General features: G+C 45.3%; 1 protein-coding gene across 5 annotated transcripts in view; it reads right to left on the minus strand.

The window, feature by feature from the left end:
* Nucleotides 1-8,241: 8,241 nt before the first annotated feature.
* LOC119375490 (tissue factor pathway inhibitor 2) overlaps nt 8,242-17,185 on the minus strand; it is a 35,712-nt gene continuing 26,768 nt past the window's right edge. For 4 of the 5 annotated variants that reach the window (XR_005180361.2, XR_005180359.2, XM_037645670.2 and 1 more), the window contains 3 exons: nt 14,601-14,786; nt 12,060-12,239; nt 8,242-9,494 (listed from right to left, as the gene is read on the minus strand). Coding sequence is in view for 2 of the 5 variants with exons in the window: in XM_037645670.2 (XP_037501598.1) it covers nt 9,379-9,494; nt 12,060-12,239; nt 14,601-14,786 (482 nt within the window). In the remaining 3 variants the exon portion in view is untranslated. The remainder of the gene's footprint in view (nt 9,495-12,059; nt 12,240-14,600; nt 14,787-17,185) is intronic. The other variant, XR_005180360.2, reaches the window with a different exon arrangement.

Below are 17,185 nucleotides of genomic sequence, written 5' to 3' on the forward strand. Positions count from 1 at the left end.
GTATATAAAGGTCCTGACAGCTGAAAAAAAAAGCAATTTCTGAGAGTTCATGAATAGTGCTTCCTGTGCTTAGCTTTATAACATGCATGGAGCCACGTGCAACCACGACTTACGGCGAATCCGTTAATGTGCGGCACACCTATAGTAGTACTGCACATTGTGAGTTGTCCTTATAAGGACAACTGACAGACAAAAGGCATTAATGACATTTCGAATTCCGGTTACTTGTAGCTATCCGATATTATACATCTTAGGGAAACATTGCATCTATTGAATCCGGAACGTGCAGTTCTGACATACGACAGTCGAGGTAGATATGCGTTGCTTTAGTGAGAAATATGGCGAGCACACAACTTGCATCTCCCCCTGCCACACGTGTGCAAGCAATACTCTTAAGTCTTTATGCCTTGTAGCCTACAGCAGGGGGCGCGCTCTGCCGCACAACTCAAGGATGCCAACGTGTACAGTTCCTTCAGCCACGAACTGCATTTGGCATTTCTTACGGCCTCTGTGTTAATATATTTCGGTACAAACGCGCTGAAAACGTCGACTTAAGTGCTTCGAGCCCGTAACATTAATATTAAGGTCCCGTAAAGCCAGTATTCATAATTAAAATAGTAATATCAGTACTGCTACTCCTCGCCACCGAGCGACCAACCGAAGTTGAATTCGACCTGGCATGTAGCGAGCGAAAGCTGTTCAGTACGCAGAAAAAAAATTAGCTACAGAAAGATTAGCATGATTAAAAGAGGATTTGTAAGCGTACGGTCCAAGTTTCAAATAGAGAGCAGTGTTTCTCTGCATGGGCAATGAACTTGTACATTTCAGATACCAATTAAATATTCTTTCACATCAAAGGCTAGAATGCAGAGAGTACCCCCCACCACATTCAAAGCTCAACAAAGAGGACAGCACCATACTCAGAAGACTGCAGAGAAACACTTACACCCACGGTATACTGATGCACAGAGTGTACCCAACGTTGCACGACTACCTCTGCCCAATTTGCGGCGTACCTGACACCTTGCCCCACATGATCCTCGCGTGCCCGTGCAGTATACAGACGGACACAACGCCTTCCCCGAATGCCTGTAACGCCACTCGAGAAAACGAGGACCTTCTCGAAACGTGGGAGGCCAAGCTCGCCTCAGAGGACCTGGACCAACAACGACATCTCGTCGCCAGGGACAAAGAGGCAGCGAAGGCCAGAGGGTTCCTGGAATGAGGAGACCTCCCACCTAGGGTAGATGCGGGACTAGCACCGCGACACCGTTTCATGCAATAAACATTTATTCCTCCTCTTCCTCCTCGCATAAAACGTTTTATCGGAAGATAACAAAAAGCAACAAATGGTAACCTACCTTCCACTTGCAGGAGGCAGGAGGACGCAACTAACAGGCACAAAAGAAGTTTCGCAGCTGTAGTTTCCCGGCGATTCGCTAAAACTTGTCGACTTTTCTGGCTACCCGACAGGTTGTCGATTATTGCAGTTGCTTTGGCGGCTTCCCTTGAAGCCACTAGCCTGCATTTGTCAACTTTCATTGACTACGTGGCAGGATTTCGCGTAGAATTTCGAGAGAAAGCGCACTCTGCTATGGCTGGCACGAAAGAACAACCGATTTGAACGCAATACACTCCGCGTGATTCCCACGGCAGCTCGGTGCTTCAAAGTCGTCCTCACTGCGCCTTATTCTCGCCGTTAGCATACAGAAGCAGCTTTCCATATCCTTAGCTATATTTCAGTCATTGTTCGTGTTTCAGGGAAGCATGTGCTCCGCGCATAATAACTCGGCTGGAAATATCAGCGTTTACGACAACACAAGGAATAATGGTGGACAATATCGCGGCAGCCTCCTTTGTCTTGCATGCTGTATTGAATAGTGTATAGCGTTTTGCGTTCATATATGTACCGGAACAAAGGCGGCGGACGAGATCATGTACGGAATGCTTGATCGAGGCATGGACCTGATTTTTACACGAATATTCCCGAGGCAATCGATGAAAATCCGTTCTAATGCAACGGTGTTTACCGTAGACTCACTGATATATTGATTCGTCAGCCCATGGCTGATGCTTGCTGCGGCACCCAGGAGTGAGCTTAAAAATGTGGTTTTCAACTTCCCTCTAAAGAAAAATTTAAGGCTTAAAGAAAAATGCCCCGCCGATGCTGTGTTCGGGACATTCGTTCGGGGGAGGAGGATGAGGAGGAAGAGGGGAGGGGGAGGGCGCCGTCGCGAGTTAGCTTGCGTGCGGTATTTTAGAAAAATGAATTTTATGGTTAAGGGGTGGTCACGTTCGCCTTCCAGAAATCAGGGCAGCAGGACCATCAAGTACATTACTTGATACCATACACTATATCGCACACCAATTTACAGATACGTCAACATCATCGTCATCATCATTAGCAGCTGACTTTAAATGCAATTAGGCCCGAAGGACTGGTCCAGTTATTTTTCATTCATCCTGTCATTGCGAGCCGATTCCATTTTATCCCTGCGAACTTCTTGATTTTGTCACTCCATCTAACCTGCTACCTTCCTTGGCTGCATTTCCCATTGCTTTGTGACCATTCCGCTGCTCTAACTGGCCACCGGTTGTCTGTGCTGCGCATTTCGTGGCCTGTCCATACCAACTTCTTCGCATGATGTCAACTACAACATCGGCTACCCCCCTTTGTTCTCTGAACCATCCTGCTGTTTTCCGGTCTCCTATGTCAAGTCTATCATCCTCTGTTCCATTGCACGCTGCGCGGTTCTCAACTTTTTGTCCATTCTGTTTGTTAACTTCCTAAAGGTACATAGATAAACTCATTACGCAAAAGACCTGGTTTAAGATATGCGTACAGGCGTTAAGGATGCAGTATGCCAATATAGACGAAAGGCTTCCTTTCGTGTGCCCAAGAAAACATTGTGTAGCGATGCTTGCAAAATATGCATTTGCTGCCTTTCAGACCTTTTTTTACGCTACATAAGTTGCTTACCGCGAAACTGAACCACACAGTAAGCACACAGGGCAGGTCCTGATATGCGAACCGTTTATCGTGCCTAAAAAAAAGAAAACATATAGATGTATGCTTCATATACAAATCTTTAAAGCATAAAATTGCACTTCTAGTGATGATAATGCTGTAGGCAGGGAAAGACCGGTAGGCTTCGCAGATATAACGGCGATGTTAATTATAGGATCTTTGAGCCACATCCGCCAACTATACGGCCATGGCTCATTATGCATCCAGTAGTACTAGCAATATACTTTTATCCAGCCAAATTCATAGGGCGAGCATTTCAACTGCCTGTGCGACCAGTTGACGCTGTTCTTCTTCCCCTTCGGCACCGATCCAATCGCGCCAGGTGGTGGTGGAAAGGGAAGGGGGAGGATAGGAGCTGGATTGCTGATCAGTTGGGCAGTAGGAAAGGTAGTGTGACAGGTCTGCATATGAGAGGGGCAATTGGGACAGCAGGGGTCCGATCTATATTTATAAAGAAAAAAGGCGAGATGGGGTGATCAGGCAGTTCATTTAGATGCGCCGTAGTGTTCGAGCCTCTAGCACCGTAAGAGATGGATGAGGAGGAGGGTAAAGACGCTTGTCGAGTCGGAGCTGGAGGTATACCTCTTTGATAGTATGGCGCAGGGAGATCTTTCCATTGTTCTTCACGGAGCTCCCACTGTCTTCCGATAGTGTCGGGCGGGGAATGAACGGTGCCCGGTGCGATACATCATGGGCGAGCCGGTGAGCCATCTCATTGCCCTCAATCGTCGAGTGCTCAAGAACCCAGCGGAGGAAAACAGGGAAAGGTTTCAGTACAGAGACTACTCGTTCGACCACCTCTTATAGGGAAGAGGTAAGGTGCGGTTCTGTATGTTCCGGATGGTGGCGTAAGAGTATAAGTAACTACACCTCCAACCATCTTCGTATTCCACGGCACATTATGTGTCTAATGAAGCACATTACCAACCATCTTGATATTCGCAGAGCGAGCGTTAAATTAATATACAGAAGAAACTAAACCACCCCAAAACAGTAAGAACCATGCAAAGCTGCATAGAAATAAGATGCAGGTTCGAAATAACAAACAGTATATAGCAATTCTGCATTACCAATACGCGTGTGCAGTTGAAATGACATGAAATTTACGTTTTGTATCAATGTGTTTATCGCAAAAAACAAGAAAACAACTTCCTCCTGATGACGTAAACGAAGCACGACGACGAAGCTGGGATATAGGCGAGAAGTTTCACAGTGTAAGTGTTCTCTGCAATGTGCCAAACAGCGCCTGGACTTTCCTATTATTAGAACTACAGAGGTATGCTCTAATACACGAGAAATTGTGGCACTGGGGATGTGACGTCCACGTTTTTCTTCTTTATTTGCCATAGGAGGAAAAATACAATTGTTGCATGGGCATTCATGCTATATAATCGATGTGCCTGCTATTTTGACCTGGCCGACGTTAGCCCTTATTTATAGAGCTGGCGTTTTAAAATAATTTCCACCTGTGGCAAAGAACGGGCTTGGCCTATGAGTCCTTTCAGCTCTTGAAGCCATGTAGCGCGTACTGTTGACGAGGCAACAGAGAAGAAAGAACCTGAAGGCGAACCTAATTTTTAGCAGAGGTGTCTGGACGGGTCCTCTCCCGTCAGCTTTTGCACCCAAGGAGACATCGGCAATGTGAAGTGTTTGACTCCAGTCAGCCAACCCCTCTTCACTCGTACCACGGCACACACAGATTAACAAATGGTGACGTAAGCAGATCAGCCTACGCTGTCAGAGAAGTAGGAGCAGTGTGCGCATGGACGCCCTTTTCACGACGACCACGACACACCCACAAGAGCAACCGTAGACGTAAGCAGGCGCGTTGTCTTATAGGGGCGAAGGGAAAATAAGGGTCAGGCGCGCGACATCTGGCGAGCGCCGGAGCAAGTGCACCGTACGCGAGTCCTGCCCTCTGATGCACGTAAGGCAAAGTCTTTGTAACCCGGCGCGCAGCCGACTCAATAGGGAGAGGGCATGCGGCGAGGAGGATGTGACGCCAACAACATCAGATGTTCGCAGTACTTTATCTTAAGTTATTACATACCCGTATGTCCATTATATCATATACAATTCTTAGCTTGAACCTATCTGTTCCTTTAATATATGTTTTCGATGTTCGTGTGGCCAGGTGTATTCATTAAGTGAACTTTGTATTTTGCAAGCTGCCGAAGCCGCTTTGAAAGAAGGGCGTGGTTGAGATCTGATCAGTCAGGAGCCGCAACGTGTCCGATCCCATAGGTTTCTCAGATTATTTGCTGTTTGTAATAATTTCTACTAATATACGACTCCAATTTTCATAGATGACCTACCTTGATGTCACCTCTGCTACATGCAATTCTTAGCTTAAAGGGGTCCTGCAACGCTCTTTTAGCATGGTCCGAAGACACTGCCGATCGGTAGTCGAGACTCGTGAAAGTATGTGAGACAAACAATACAGCGCAGTACGTGGCCTTGAATTTACAACTAATTCTCAAAATCAGTAAAAATTGCTCCCTCTTCTCGCATCAAATGATGCCACATACCCAAATTAGTGCGCCATACACCCGAAGTCCACGGCCTTTGGCTGATTTGAACATCGTGAGCTTCATAGTAACGGTGGTCTCCACGGGATGCCGCCACGTGCCCGCGCTCGCGATCACGCTAAGTCGCGCGTTCGAAGAAAAGAATGAAAAGAAAGTGCTGAATGCCATTACGCGCGCTGACGAAGGGACGCATCTTCTCGCTCCCTTTACATACACCCTCTGCGTAGCTTTCAGCGCGCTCACGGGTACCAAAGGATAGCGCTGGAAGCGTGCGACAAATCCTTGTAACTCCGCTCGTACTTGACGGATTCTAAATATGTTTGTCGGCAGTTGATCCGTGATTCAATAAGCTATTCTGAATAAGTCATCAGACGATTACTTTTAAAAGTGTTGCAGTGCTCCTTTAACCCATTCCATGCCTGTTATGTATTTTTTTTATTTCCATCGGAGTTTTCAGACAACTCAGACCGGCGCTTTACAGGGGCTCTGGAAGACAGCAGAGCCTCACTCGGCGCTCGTACCACTAAAAAAACACCGAAGACAGGCCTCCGTCCTGAAGTGGGGGTTGAACAGGCCGAGTATAAAGCCAGTGGTAAATCAATATTAAAAATTTTCTCCTGTTTTTTTTTCTTGTTCATCTTGTGTAATAAACTTTCAGGCTGAAGCAAGACTATATATATATATACATATATATATATATATATATACATATATATATATATATATATATATATATATATATATATATATATATATATATATATACTTCCTATTTTTTTCTCTGTTCCGTCATCTTTCCTCGATATTTTATCGCGTCTCGCAAACAGCGCCCAAGCTTACAAGCTTCAACGTTTAAAACGAAGAGAGCAGTTGGCATGTTGGTTGGTAAGGAAGTTAGGAATTTGACGCCTGAAATCGGCTATCAAGAAATACGGTAATCATGTTTTATTTACTTTGCAGGGGCATTTTGTACGTTCCCTATAAATCTGTGCTAAAGTAGTAACTGCGGAAAGTCAGAGTCTAGAGCAATGTAGAACACTCGTGGCCCATTGGATAGGCGTGCTGTGGGTCCTTGGTGCGTACGCGTGCCGCACTACGGATAAATGCGGCCTTCCATCTTGATGGGAATTCTCACAAGCTTACATGGGGAAAAGGGGAAGGAAAGGAAGAGCATGGAAAAAGGAAGGATGAAGGTGAGAACATCACTGGCAAAGCAACCTGGCGTCCCCTTTCTCCACCCTTTAGCTTCTCCAGGTTTCAAATCTCCGTGGCCATCGGTTTGGGGTAAATGTAGAAGAGAAACTTTATCTTTTTCAAGCCGCAATACGTTAAGTTTTACTACGTATAGCTAAATACCGTGAATACAAAGTAAGTCGTTCGATCATATCTACGGAATGTGAAACTAGAAAGGGCAACGTCGCTAGATTGATGAAGCAATAAAATGTCATCCGAATGTGTAGAGTCACACGGAAGATCCTTGGACAGTGTCCGACAAGGCGCGGAAACGAAATGTTATCGTGATAGGGCGCAAGATGTACACTGCAGCTGCGCACCTGGAATAGCATCCAAACTGTGGTCGGATACAACTTAAAAAGTCCGGAAAGACCCCGCCCATACCACGGAAGCGTGGCAGCGGATCGTTTCCGCGACAGATAGTCCTACTCATGAATTCGGCAAGATCTCCGAAGGCAGGGTCTCCGGCCGTGCAGTTCATGACACGTGTCTGGAGTGCGCGCCCACTGGTGCACACATGTGGGGATCTGCCTTCGAGGAGGAAATGCCGCGGACTTCTAAAGATGTATCCCACTATAGCTACCAGGCTTCTCGAAACAGGTGCATGACGTGGAGTGTTCGGAACTCTTGGCAGGTGTCATAAGTGTAATATTGAAAGGCTGAAGAACACCGTCATTATTTTCAGCTTGAAGTATAGTTTCGGTTCCGCTCAAGAAGAGTTGGTCAGGCGCGATGCGGTGAGAAACCATAGTGAAAAGCGTGTCCACCAGGCTCAGTAGAGTAGTGGCTGTAGGGCGTTGCACCGACATCGGAGCGGAGCCGATTGAGCGATTCGGGGCGATGCGTTCCATTCGACTTTTGTCTGCCTTCATTACACGTACAAGTGTCTTGCGTTCCCATCCCATCTATGGCTGAAGAAGACGTACACTCGTCGACTGAAATGGAACACAAGACGACAGCAATGACGTTTCGGCACCCAATACGGCGTTTCTGCGCCCAAGATTATCTTCCCGCCTGCTCATCAAACATCTCTGCACACAATCTACTACTGACACGATAGATCAGACACGGGGTCCTGAGGTGTACTCAAGCGCGTTGCGTCTTTCGACGCATATATATATATATATATATATATATGAGAGACCGCCATTCATTCGTTCATTGTGAACAAGGCACCCGTACTGGACGCAGAAACGTCACTTCTGTTGTTTTGTATTCTATTTTAGTTGGCGAGTGTACGTTTTCTTCAGTCATGATTTGTGCTCGCCATACGAGTTGTCGTATATACCCATACCCTAGAATCCATCACATCTATGTAGACATTCTTACGAATCACCTGCAAGACAATTGCACCCGTCTCACGCCCACGTAATGCAAGTGTCGCGCTGGCGATAACTGGATTTAGCTCACAGTAATTCCTTTCGCAACAGAGACAGCTGGACAATGGAGAAATTAGATTTTATTTAGTACATACTTGAATCCGAAGACCAAGAAGGAGGGGCAGGAAAAAGAACACAGTGCACGAATTTCAGCAAGTTACACAACAGATTACAGTAAGCATTACAACTGGAAGACAATCGTAGACTTACACACGTGAATAAATATACGTTTGTACGAAAAAAAAATGGCAGAAATTCGTCAAAACATTCTGACATAATTGTTGGGTTTTTTTTTGTCCCAAAACAGCGATATGATTACGAGGGACGCCGTAGTGGAGGTCTTTGGGAATTTTGACGATCTGGCGTTCTTAAACGTGCACAAAGATCTCAGTGCACGAGCCTCCAGCATTTCGTCTCCATCGAAATGCGGCCGGCGGGATTCGATCCCGCGACCTTCGGATCGGCAGTCGAGCGCTATAGCCAATAGATCACCGTGGCTGTTTCAAGGAACTAAGCACACAAAGAAACAACAAATACAAGCTAATTAAGTCACTGATGATGTCCAGTTTTCATCATCCGCGTTTATATGTTAAATTATGGCGTTTCAAATCTCTATTTACGTACATTCATTAGCTTTTTTTTTACTAAAACGAAGTAGTAGTGAGGATAACCGTAAAGGCACAACGGCCAGACTCATTTCCGTATCACTGCGCGTGCTCCAGGATTGCAGGGGCATCGCCACGGTGGTCTCCAGTGGTTATGGCACTCGACTGCTAACCCTGCGGTCGCGGGATCGAATCCCGGCCTCCATAAACGTGCGCAGGATTCGTCAACAGGGGGGGGGGGGCGAAGATTCATCGCAGCGCCCTTCCCTCCTATTAAGTCAATGTACGAGGCAGATTTCGCCCCCCCCCCTTCTTAGTGAAAAGAAGGGTCAATGTACGGGGCAGATTTTGCGCCCCCCCTCTTAGGTGATTAGGGGGGGGGGCTGTGCGCACGCCTATGCCGGCCTCGGCGGCTGCATTTTCGATGGCGGCAAAAATTTTTGAGGCCCGTATATTTAGATTTAGGTACCCCTTAAAGAGCCCCACATGGTAGAAATTTCCAGAGCCTTCCACTGCTGCGTCCCTCATAATCATATCGTGGTTTTGGGACGTTAAACCCCCAGATATTAATATTAGGATTGCGGGAAATAACGCCAGTCCCCTGCCTAGTCTGGCCCGATGTGTCCGTGCTTTCTCTCCACCCTTTCGGCGTGTCCCTCCTTTTTCTTCGGCTTCGGTTGTGGATGATGGGGCAGGCCACAGACTGCAATGGCATTGCTATCTGAAGCAAGAGAAGGTTAGGGCGAATTAGAGGAAAGTACCCCGTGCAAACAGATTTCGACTGCTGTGACAGCGTAATAATGGCTGCGAACAAGGGTATATTAATGAACCAATAAGATACATCTTCGTTTTGTAAATGACGTTACAAGCATTCAATCTAGGGATATATATGACGGACTGATACGTTTATCCACTCGGATATACTAACGTTCGGCAGCATGCTGCGCTCTCTGCAACACATGAAGGCGAAAGCCAGCTGTACTTTTGGTAATTCATTAAGTTATACAATCGGGGACGAGACTTCTGGCAAGAAATAACGAAGCACAGTGCCAGAGGCACATATTTAAATCACCTTGGGAGTCTATTATACTCGTACATTTCAAAGGGCGTTATGAATGCAGAATATTTCTTGAATTTTTCAGATAGCGGAACTTGTTAAAAACCTTTGCATAAGTCAACGCTCGTAAACACTCTGCATCCACCCGTGTCATCTGTCATAGAGTCTATACGTGGCATAGGAAACGGAAAAAGCTCTGTCTGCTTATTAATTTGTCTGTAGTCAGTGTCGAGTCGAAGACTTCCATCTTCCTTAGGTGCAATGGTTATGGGCGACGCGAATGCAGACGTGGATGGACGAATGATCTGTGCATCCAACATCTTTTAGATCTCGTTCTGAAGTCACTTTTTCTCCCTTGACATATTGTAGTGCTTTTTTCTCACCACCGTCGTATCATGTAGCTTGAATGGTACCTCAAACTTTGTAGTTGCCGTAGGATATCCTTTCAAGCGTAGCAATTCCGGGTAAAGCGTCTTAACATAACCTGACGATATCTCCCTTAGAGACATCGAAGGTGAAGGTGAAGCGGTGAGGCTGTGGCGGTTTTCTTCTGTAGTAACTTCTCCAGTCCAGTAGATGTTAAGGTGAAGGGCACTGATGGCTGGACGGGAAAGGAGTAATTCATAGGGCACTCCGTCCAGTACCAGTGCTTGCGCAGCGACAGTGTTGCCGTGACATGATACGGTAACACAAGTCCATTTATCGGGAACATCTCGCCTTCCATCGTATTCGTGCACTTCTACCGGCCGTCCCTGTTTTACTTTCTCACTCCCAACAATACTGGCATTTATGACTGTGACGCTGGCTCCACTCTCAACTAACGCGCTCCTTTGCTTTCCATTAACAAAAATAAATATGTACAATATATTTGTATGAGACAAATGAACAGCTTCTCTTGATGTCATCGGACGGAAGCCGAGACCCTCTCTATTCATATTTTTTTTTGACATCAGCTAGCTCCTCATTATGGCCTGAGTCTCCCTGGTCGATTAAAAACGACACACGCGTTGCAGTAGACTTCCAGTGTGCAAGGGGGCGTCTTTCATCAGCTCGTGTAGTACCTGCACACCTTGCTGCAGTTGTCATGGTTTGACGCTGGGTTCCTAGGTCCTGGAGGTAGAGGTTTCGCATTCCCCGCAGAAGGCCTTCAACCTTCTTGGGTCCTCTCACTTGCATCTGCTTCTGGAGGTCCAGACTGAAACCATGGATGATAAACGGAACCACAGACGTCTCAGGCAAGGATGGGTCAGCCAGCTGGAGCAACAGCCTTTTCTCAAAAAATAGCTAAGTGCAGATCCAGACGTGTACTTGAATGCGATTGCTTTGTCCCATAGCAACACCTTGTTCTCGCCAAAAGAGCTGAGAAAGCTTCCGTTCAACTCTGTCCATGGCGTGTTGCTGTGAGCGTTGACACGCAACTCGTACCAACTCTTCGCTATTCCCGAGAGGAATAATCGCATGTTTTTCACTTTATCCTCGTCACAATGCCAGTAGTTTTCATTGCATGCATATTCGTAAAATGTTAGCCAGGACTCGGGACTGCTAGACTCTCCGTCAAACATGTGTGGCTTCACGTGTTCGAGACTCCGTCTGCTTATTCGTTCGGTCACGTTTACAAGCAACCGCATTAAATCATTTTGCTGCCTGTTCTGTTCCTGTTGCATTTCAAGAAACTTGTCAGCTCGACGGAACTGTAAGACGAAGCAACGGTAGCAGGCTTCGCGTAGTTTCCAACTGGAGTCAGAACAAAATTCTCATAATCTCGAAGTTTCATATTGATCCTCACTGTTCCTTCGGGAATCAAATCACCTGGAGTGAGCTGGGTTATTGTGCTTATGTAGGAGACAAACGCGCCAGTGCTCACTGCTTCCGGAAGAGCTTGTTCCTCTTCATCTTGAGGCGTTGCAGCCAAGATCCGGATGCCACCGCGTTGATTTGCCCCAATGGTGAAGTCCACCCACATCTCGACTTGAATTTTCACAAAGAAACTTTACGTGGCTGCGCCAATTTGTAATAATACAAGTTGGGCTAGACTATGGTGTCAGCCATGTTCTTTATTCAGAATACCCTCATCTTCCCCGTCTTCCTACAGTCCTTCTATAACCTTCTAACAACGTCCACGTACAATCCTTAGCGGTTTTCTGAAATTCTGAGTAATAGGAAGAGGAGTAAACGTTTATTCAACTGCTGACCTATGGTGAGTGATGGGAGAAGTAAAAAAAAACTTACGACTGCATCTGTGCGAGCACACCTTGCACGAGGGAAAGGCGTTAGGATTTGCTCCGCATTTTGCGCCAACAAAACTTTTACAGGAGTCACTTGTGGGATCAAAGTACCAAGTCTTATTAAGAGATGAGCAGGGGCCAGGTTTTGGCATCAAGCTGCATATAAGTTTTCGTTGTGGTGGGGCTGCAGGAAATGTCATTACGAAAAATTTTAATATTCGGCAGAATATGGATAAGGATGGAATACAACACGTAAATTGGCTTACAAAAATGATCAATGCAAAAAAAGGTGACACTCTGCGATCCTAATATCCATTACACTAAGTAACAGCATCTGGTTGTACAAAAATGTGCGTATTTCTAAGCAGGACACGTGCAGTATATATAGAGTACGACACATTACACCATGCACCTGCCATTTTATTCGAACACATATAACAAATATCATGCAAGAAACCATCATTCTTCGCCTGTTCAGGAAGATTCTCTTGATGTACCGATACTGGGATGTCTGATAATTTGCGATATCAGAGGCTACGTTTGAAGCACCACTCTATACCCTTTTTACATGTTTAGTCTGCTCTTGTCAATTCGACACCGCTTATCTTGAACTTTCGCCTGTTTTAAGGGACTACAGTTTGGTGAGGCGAGACCATGCTTCACTGTTGAAGAAAAGCCTGTATCACTGAAACGGCGTTCGCATTACACCTGCGATGCTCTACCTACACCTCTTCTTTCATTCTCTCATAGCGAAGGCCTCGCCCCACAGTCTTAGGTAGCATGCGAAATTTTATTAGTCAGCTGCCACGCCGCGAAAAGGTCACGTGCCACGTGACGCCATCTGGCAAAAAGAGTTCTCCAGTTTGCCCTATCCTGTGTAGGCTGGTTCCACTTTATCCCTACGAACTTTTTAATTTCGTCACTCTATCTAACTCCCTGCCTACCTCGACTGCGTTTCGAATCCCTTGGTAACCATTCTGTTGCTCGTACTGCTCACCGGTTGTCTGTTCTACGCATTACGTGGCCAGCCCGGGTCCATTTCTTTCGCTTAATGTCAGCTAGGATATCTGCAACCGCTGTTTGTTGTCTGATCCATTGTGCCGTCCTCAGGTCTCTTAACGTTACTGCTTTCACTTTACGTTCCATTACACGCTGCGTAGTCCTCAGCTTTTTCTCTAGTTGCTTTGTTATCCTCCATGTTTTAGCCGTATATGGTAGCACTAGCAGCAATTTTTTCATTTTCGCTTTAAGGACAGTGGCAGACTTCCTGGCATTATTTGGGAATGCGTGCAGAATGCGCTGCAGCCTATTCTTATGCTTCGGTCAATTTTTGTTTCATGATTAGGCTCTCCTGTTAATACTTGTCCTATGGGTATACATATTCTTGTACACACTCCAATGTATGGTTTCCAGTCGTGGACTCTTTCTATTTCACCAGGTTATTGATCTTCATCTTTGTCTTAGTCATATTCATTTTGAGGCCTACCTTAATACTTTTTCGGTTTAATTCCTTCAATCATTTTTTGCAATTCGCTGCCATGAATACTGAACACTACTAGGTCATCTGCAAATCTTTGGTTGCTGAGAATTCTTCGTCAACTTTGATGCTTGCTTCTTCCCAGTCTATCTGTCCAGTCTATCTGTTTAAATACTTTATCTAAGTATGCAGGTAACAACAATGGGGATATTTTAACGCCTTGTCTGACTCCTCTTTCTATCGTAATGTTATCGCTTTTTTTCTGGAGAAGTAATGTAGCTGTGAGGTCTTTGTAGATTTATTTATTTATTTATTTATTTATTTATTTATTTATTTATTTATTTATTTATTTATTTATTTATTTCAGACACAGAATGAGTCTTGGATGGCAAGGCTAAAGGCAGAACACTGTTTGCCTGACTGAGGCCTTGTCACCCACACATTGCTCCAACAGTGAGGCAGCATAGAACATAAGGGCAGACAAATTTCTACAAAAGAGGAACAATAATAATAAATAAAAAAACAGTAATAATAATAAATAAGATGTCGCCTAAAGTACTGACATACGTTTTAGGCATTGCTTGTAGACTTAGCGCTCTTAAGACTGCTCGTATCTCTACTGAGTTGAATACCTTTTCGTAGTCTATGAAAGCTAAAATGAAGGTGTCTGTTGTATTCAGCAACTTTCTCCATCACCTGATTGATCACATGAATGTGATCCATCGTAGAGTTGCCTTTCCTGAAACCTGCTTGTTTTCTAGGTTGACTGATGTCAAATGCTTCTCATATCCTATTTGAAATTACCTTCCTAAATATTTTGTATTTCACCGAAATTAGGTTTGTAATTACCTTTTGTACATCACCGAAGTTACCTTTGTAACATTCGTGTATCGCAAGCGTGGGCGTATAGCCCAGTGGTGATGAGACCTGCCTTCGGATCGTGGGCACTGGGGTTCAAACCCTACTTCGCGAAGAAAATTTATCTACTTATTTCTTTATGCGTCGCCAACGCCAGCAAGGGTTATCTAAGACAGCTCAGGTGCAAAAAGAGTGCACCGTTGTACTCACGTACGCACATATGCTGACACGCCTTCTCTGACACAAACTTGGTTTGGTTCGTTAAAGTGCAAGTGTCAGGAGAGAATAGCTTGCACGCTCTTGTTACGAAATCAATACCCCAAGACTGTGCGTGTTCTCTGCATACACGGGCCGTTTGCGATGTCATGCAGTACTTGAAGATGAACTGTTTGATACCTGCATATACCGAAAGAGGAAAGAAAAGAGCTTGGTAATTTTCACGCATACTTTACGCTTCAAGTCATCTACACTGTGCTAAACGTAGAAGTGACATTTGCATTGTAAGGAAAGGTTACTGGGAAGGTCTATGGCCTTAACGACACTTTGGTTGAATTTTGTTTTTGTTTATTCCAGACGACCAGTTCGTAAATTCCATTGTGGAATATCTTAAACTTGTTCAGTAAAGGGAGGAAATCTCTGGCGGGACGTACGCACGAACACAAAAACACAAACATGGAAACACACGTGAACACTCGCACACAAATGCGTGCGTGTGACGTCATCCCAGCGAATATCTAAGCCAGATAAATGAAAAAAAAAGGCAGATCCCACGTGTTGTGGGAATCGGTTTCATGCGAAGCAGTCAGCGAGTACTTCTATGCTTTATTTTATGGTTTTGAACCAAGCGTTACGACGTGGATCGATGTCTTTTTGTAAGTTTAGTAGCTGTGTGCACATCGTGGGCTTAGCAGGCACGTCGACAACACTGGCGTTTAAAGGGTAAGTTATGGTGTCACGTAACGGCAGCCCTTACGTTAGAGTACATACGTCAGTATTATCGAAACTAAGCGCACTTTATGGTGCAATCATGTGAATCTCATACGTAACTTTCGTTAATGTATTCCTCCGGGGTCGAGAAATACTTCAATATAGCTTGCCGAATCATAGGAATAAAAATTTAATGTTTATTAGACCGCTATAAATGCTGGCCCAACACTGTAACCACATACGTTAATCTGATATGACGCCTGTATCGCAGGAGTACATATGCAGAGTTTATTGCTTTCTTGCAAAATGAGAAAGCCAACACCACAACCACAGTTGACGTTGCACCGACATTACGCCTGCAGAAGCTTTTTTCCAAACCTGTTTATAGAACTGGCGTGGCTCTGTGGTAGAATACCTGATTGCCTCGCAGAATGATTTAGTTCGATTCCTGCTGGGATCCCAACTTTCATGATTTCCATTCGTCGGCTCAACGCTGCTGGTGTCGGTATTTCTTAACGCTCTCGCATTTAAATTACCACTGTCTGCTCTTGCCGTTCTTGGGCAGCTATAAACTGTCAGTCACCTGTGGCGCATACCCGTACACCGCGCCCCGTGGTAAACGGGTATGTGCCACACATGTCTGGAGGAAAGGGTATGACGGCGTACGCGACAGCATTTTCACGTTATTCAGGTCATGACCAGACAGTCATATTCGTCGAATCCTATTACCTTCCCATGCCAATTTTGTTCTACACCAAAGTAAGCAGGCGGTCATGAGAGCACCCAGACGTCGGCGGCTAGATAGCTAGATAGATGGATACGTAGATAGAAACGCCCAAAATGCTAAAGGTTCGCCGAGAAATGCTTCGCATTAAATTTTTTTTGAAATGTGACAATGGTGGGAGCTGACCTCGAACTATCGTGCCGAAGGCAGATGCTCGAACCACTATTAAATTGCTCAGCGCAAAAATTTTACACGGTACACATACAAACGACGAGGACAAGCGCAGAATTCCAACAGATTTTTATTACAAATACGCACACATATATAGGCTACAGACCACAATAAGATCACATGCTTATCCAGACACTTAAAAACAAAAAATAAACCAAAAAACCTAAAAGGCAAGAAAGAACCCCCAAAGAACCAAGATATCACCTTGGGACACCACGTGCCGAAGAATTCAAATACGTCAATTCTTTTTCCGTGTTCTCGCCACGCAGCCTAACGAAGGCACTAGAGTCATAATTGAGGCCGCAACAACAGCTAAAGGAAGTTGCATCAGTAAACCGTCCATTTCCTTATGGGAAAAAGAATTGACGTATTTGAATTCTTCGGCACGTGGTGTCCCAAGGTGATATCTTGGTTCTTTGGGGGTTCTTTCTTGCCTTTTAGGTTTTTTGGTTTCTTTTTTGTTTTTAAGTGCCTGGATAAGCATGTGATCTTATTCTGGTCTGTAGCCTATATATGTGTGCGTATTAACGCGGTAGCGTTAGAGAGCTCGTGTCGCAGAAATTCCGCTGTCGGCGTCGGCACCGTTGGTTGTGAGCGAAAAATCATCCGTGAGCGAAAAATCGAGAAAGTAGCAAATAAAATAAACGATAAAATCTTCGGTCCCAATGAGGATCGAACCCGGGCCGTTCGCGTGGCAAGCAGGTGTCTTACCACCAAGCCACGGTGTTGCTTGCAGCTGCTTCGGACAAAAACACTACATAAATCTCATGTAGTGAAAGGAGTCTCGACGCATTTTGTTCGGCAGGTGTCACGACGAAAACGAGCCCATACGGTAGGAGCATTCGCGAGGCCATCAAACTACGTCGAAAAACGCCGGGAAATGCAGCCATCGCCGCTAAATACACACACGAAC

The sequence above is a fragment of the Rhipicephalus sanguineus genome, chromosome 11, assembly GCF_013339695.2.
Source record: "Rhipicephalus sanguineus isolate Rsan-2018 chromosome 11, BIME_Rsan_1.4, whole genome shotgun sequence".
Taxonomy (NCBI): domain Eukaryota; kingdom Metazoa; phylum Arthropoda; class Arachnida; order Ixodida; family Ixodidae; genus Rhipicephalus; species Rhipicephalus sanguineus.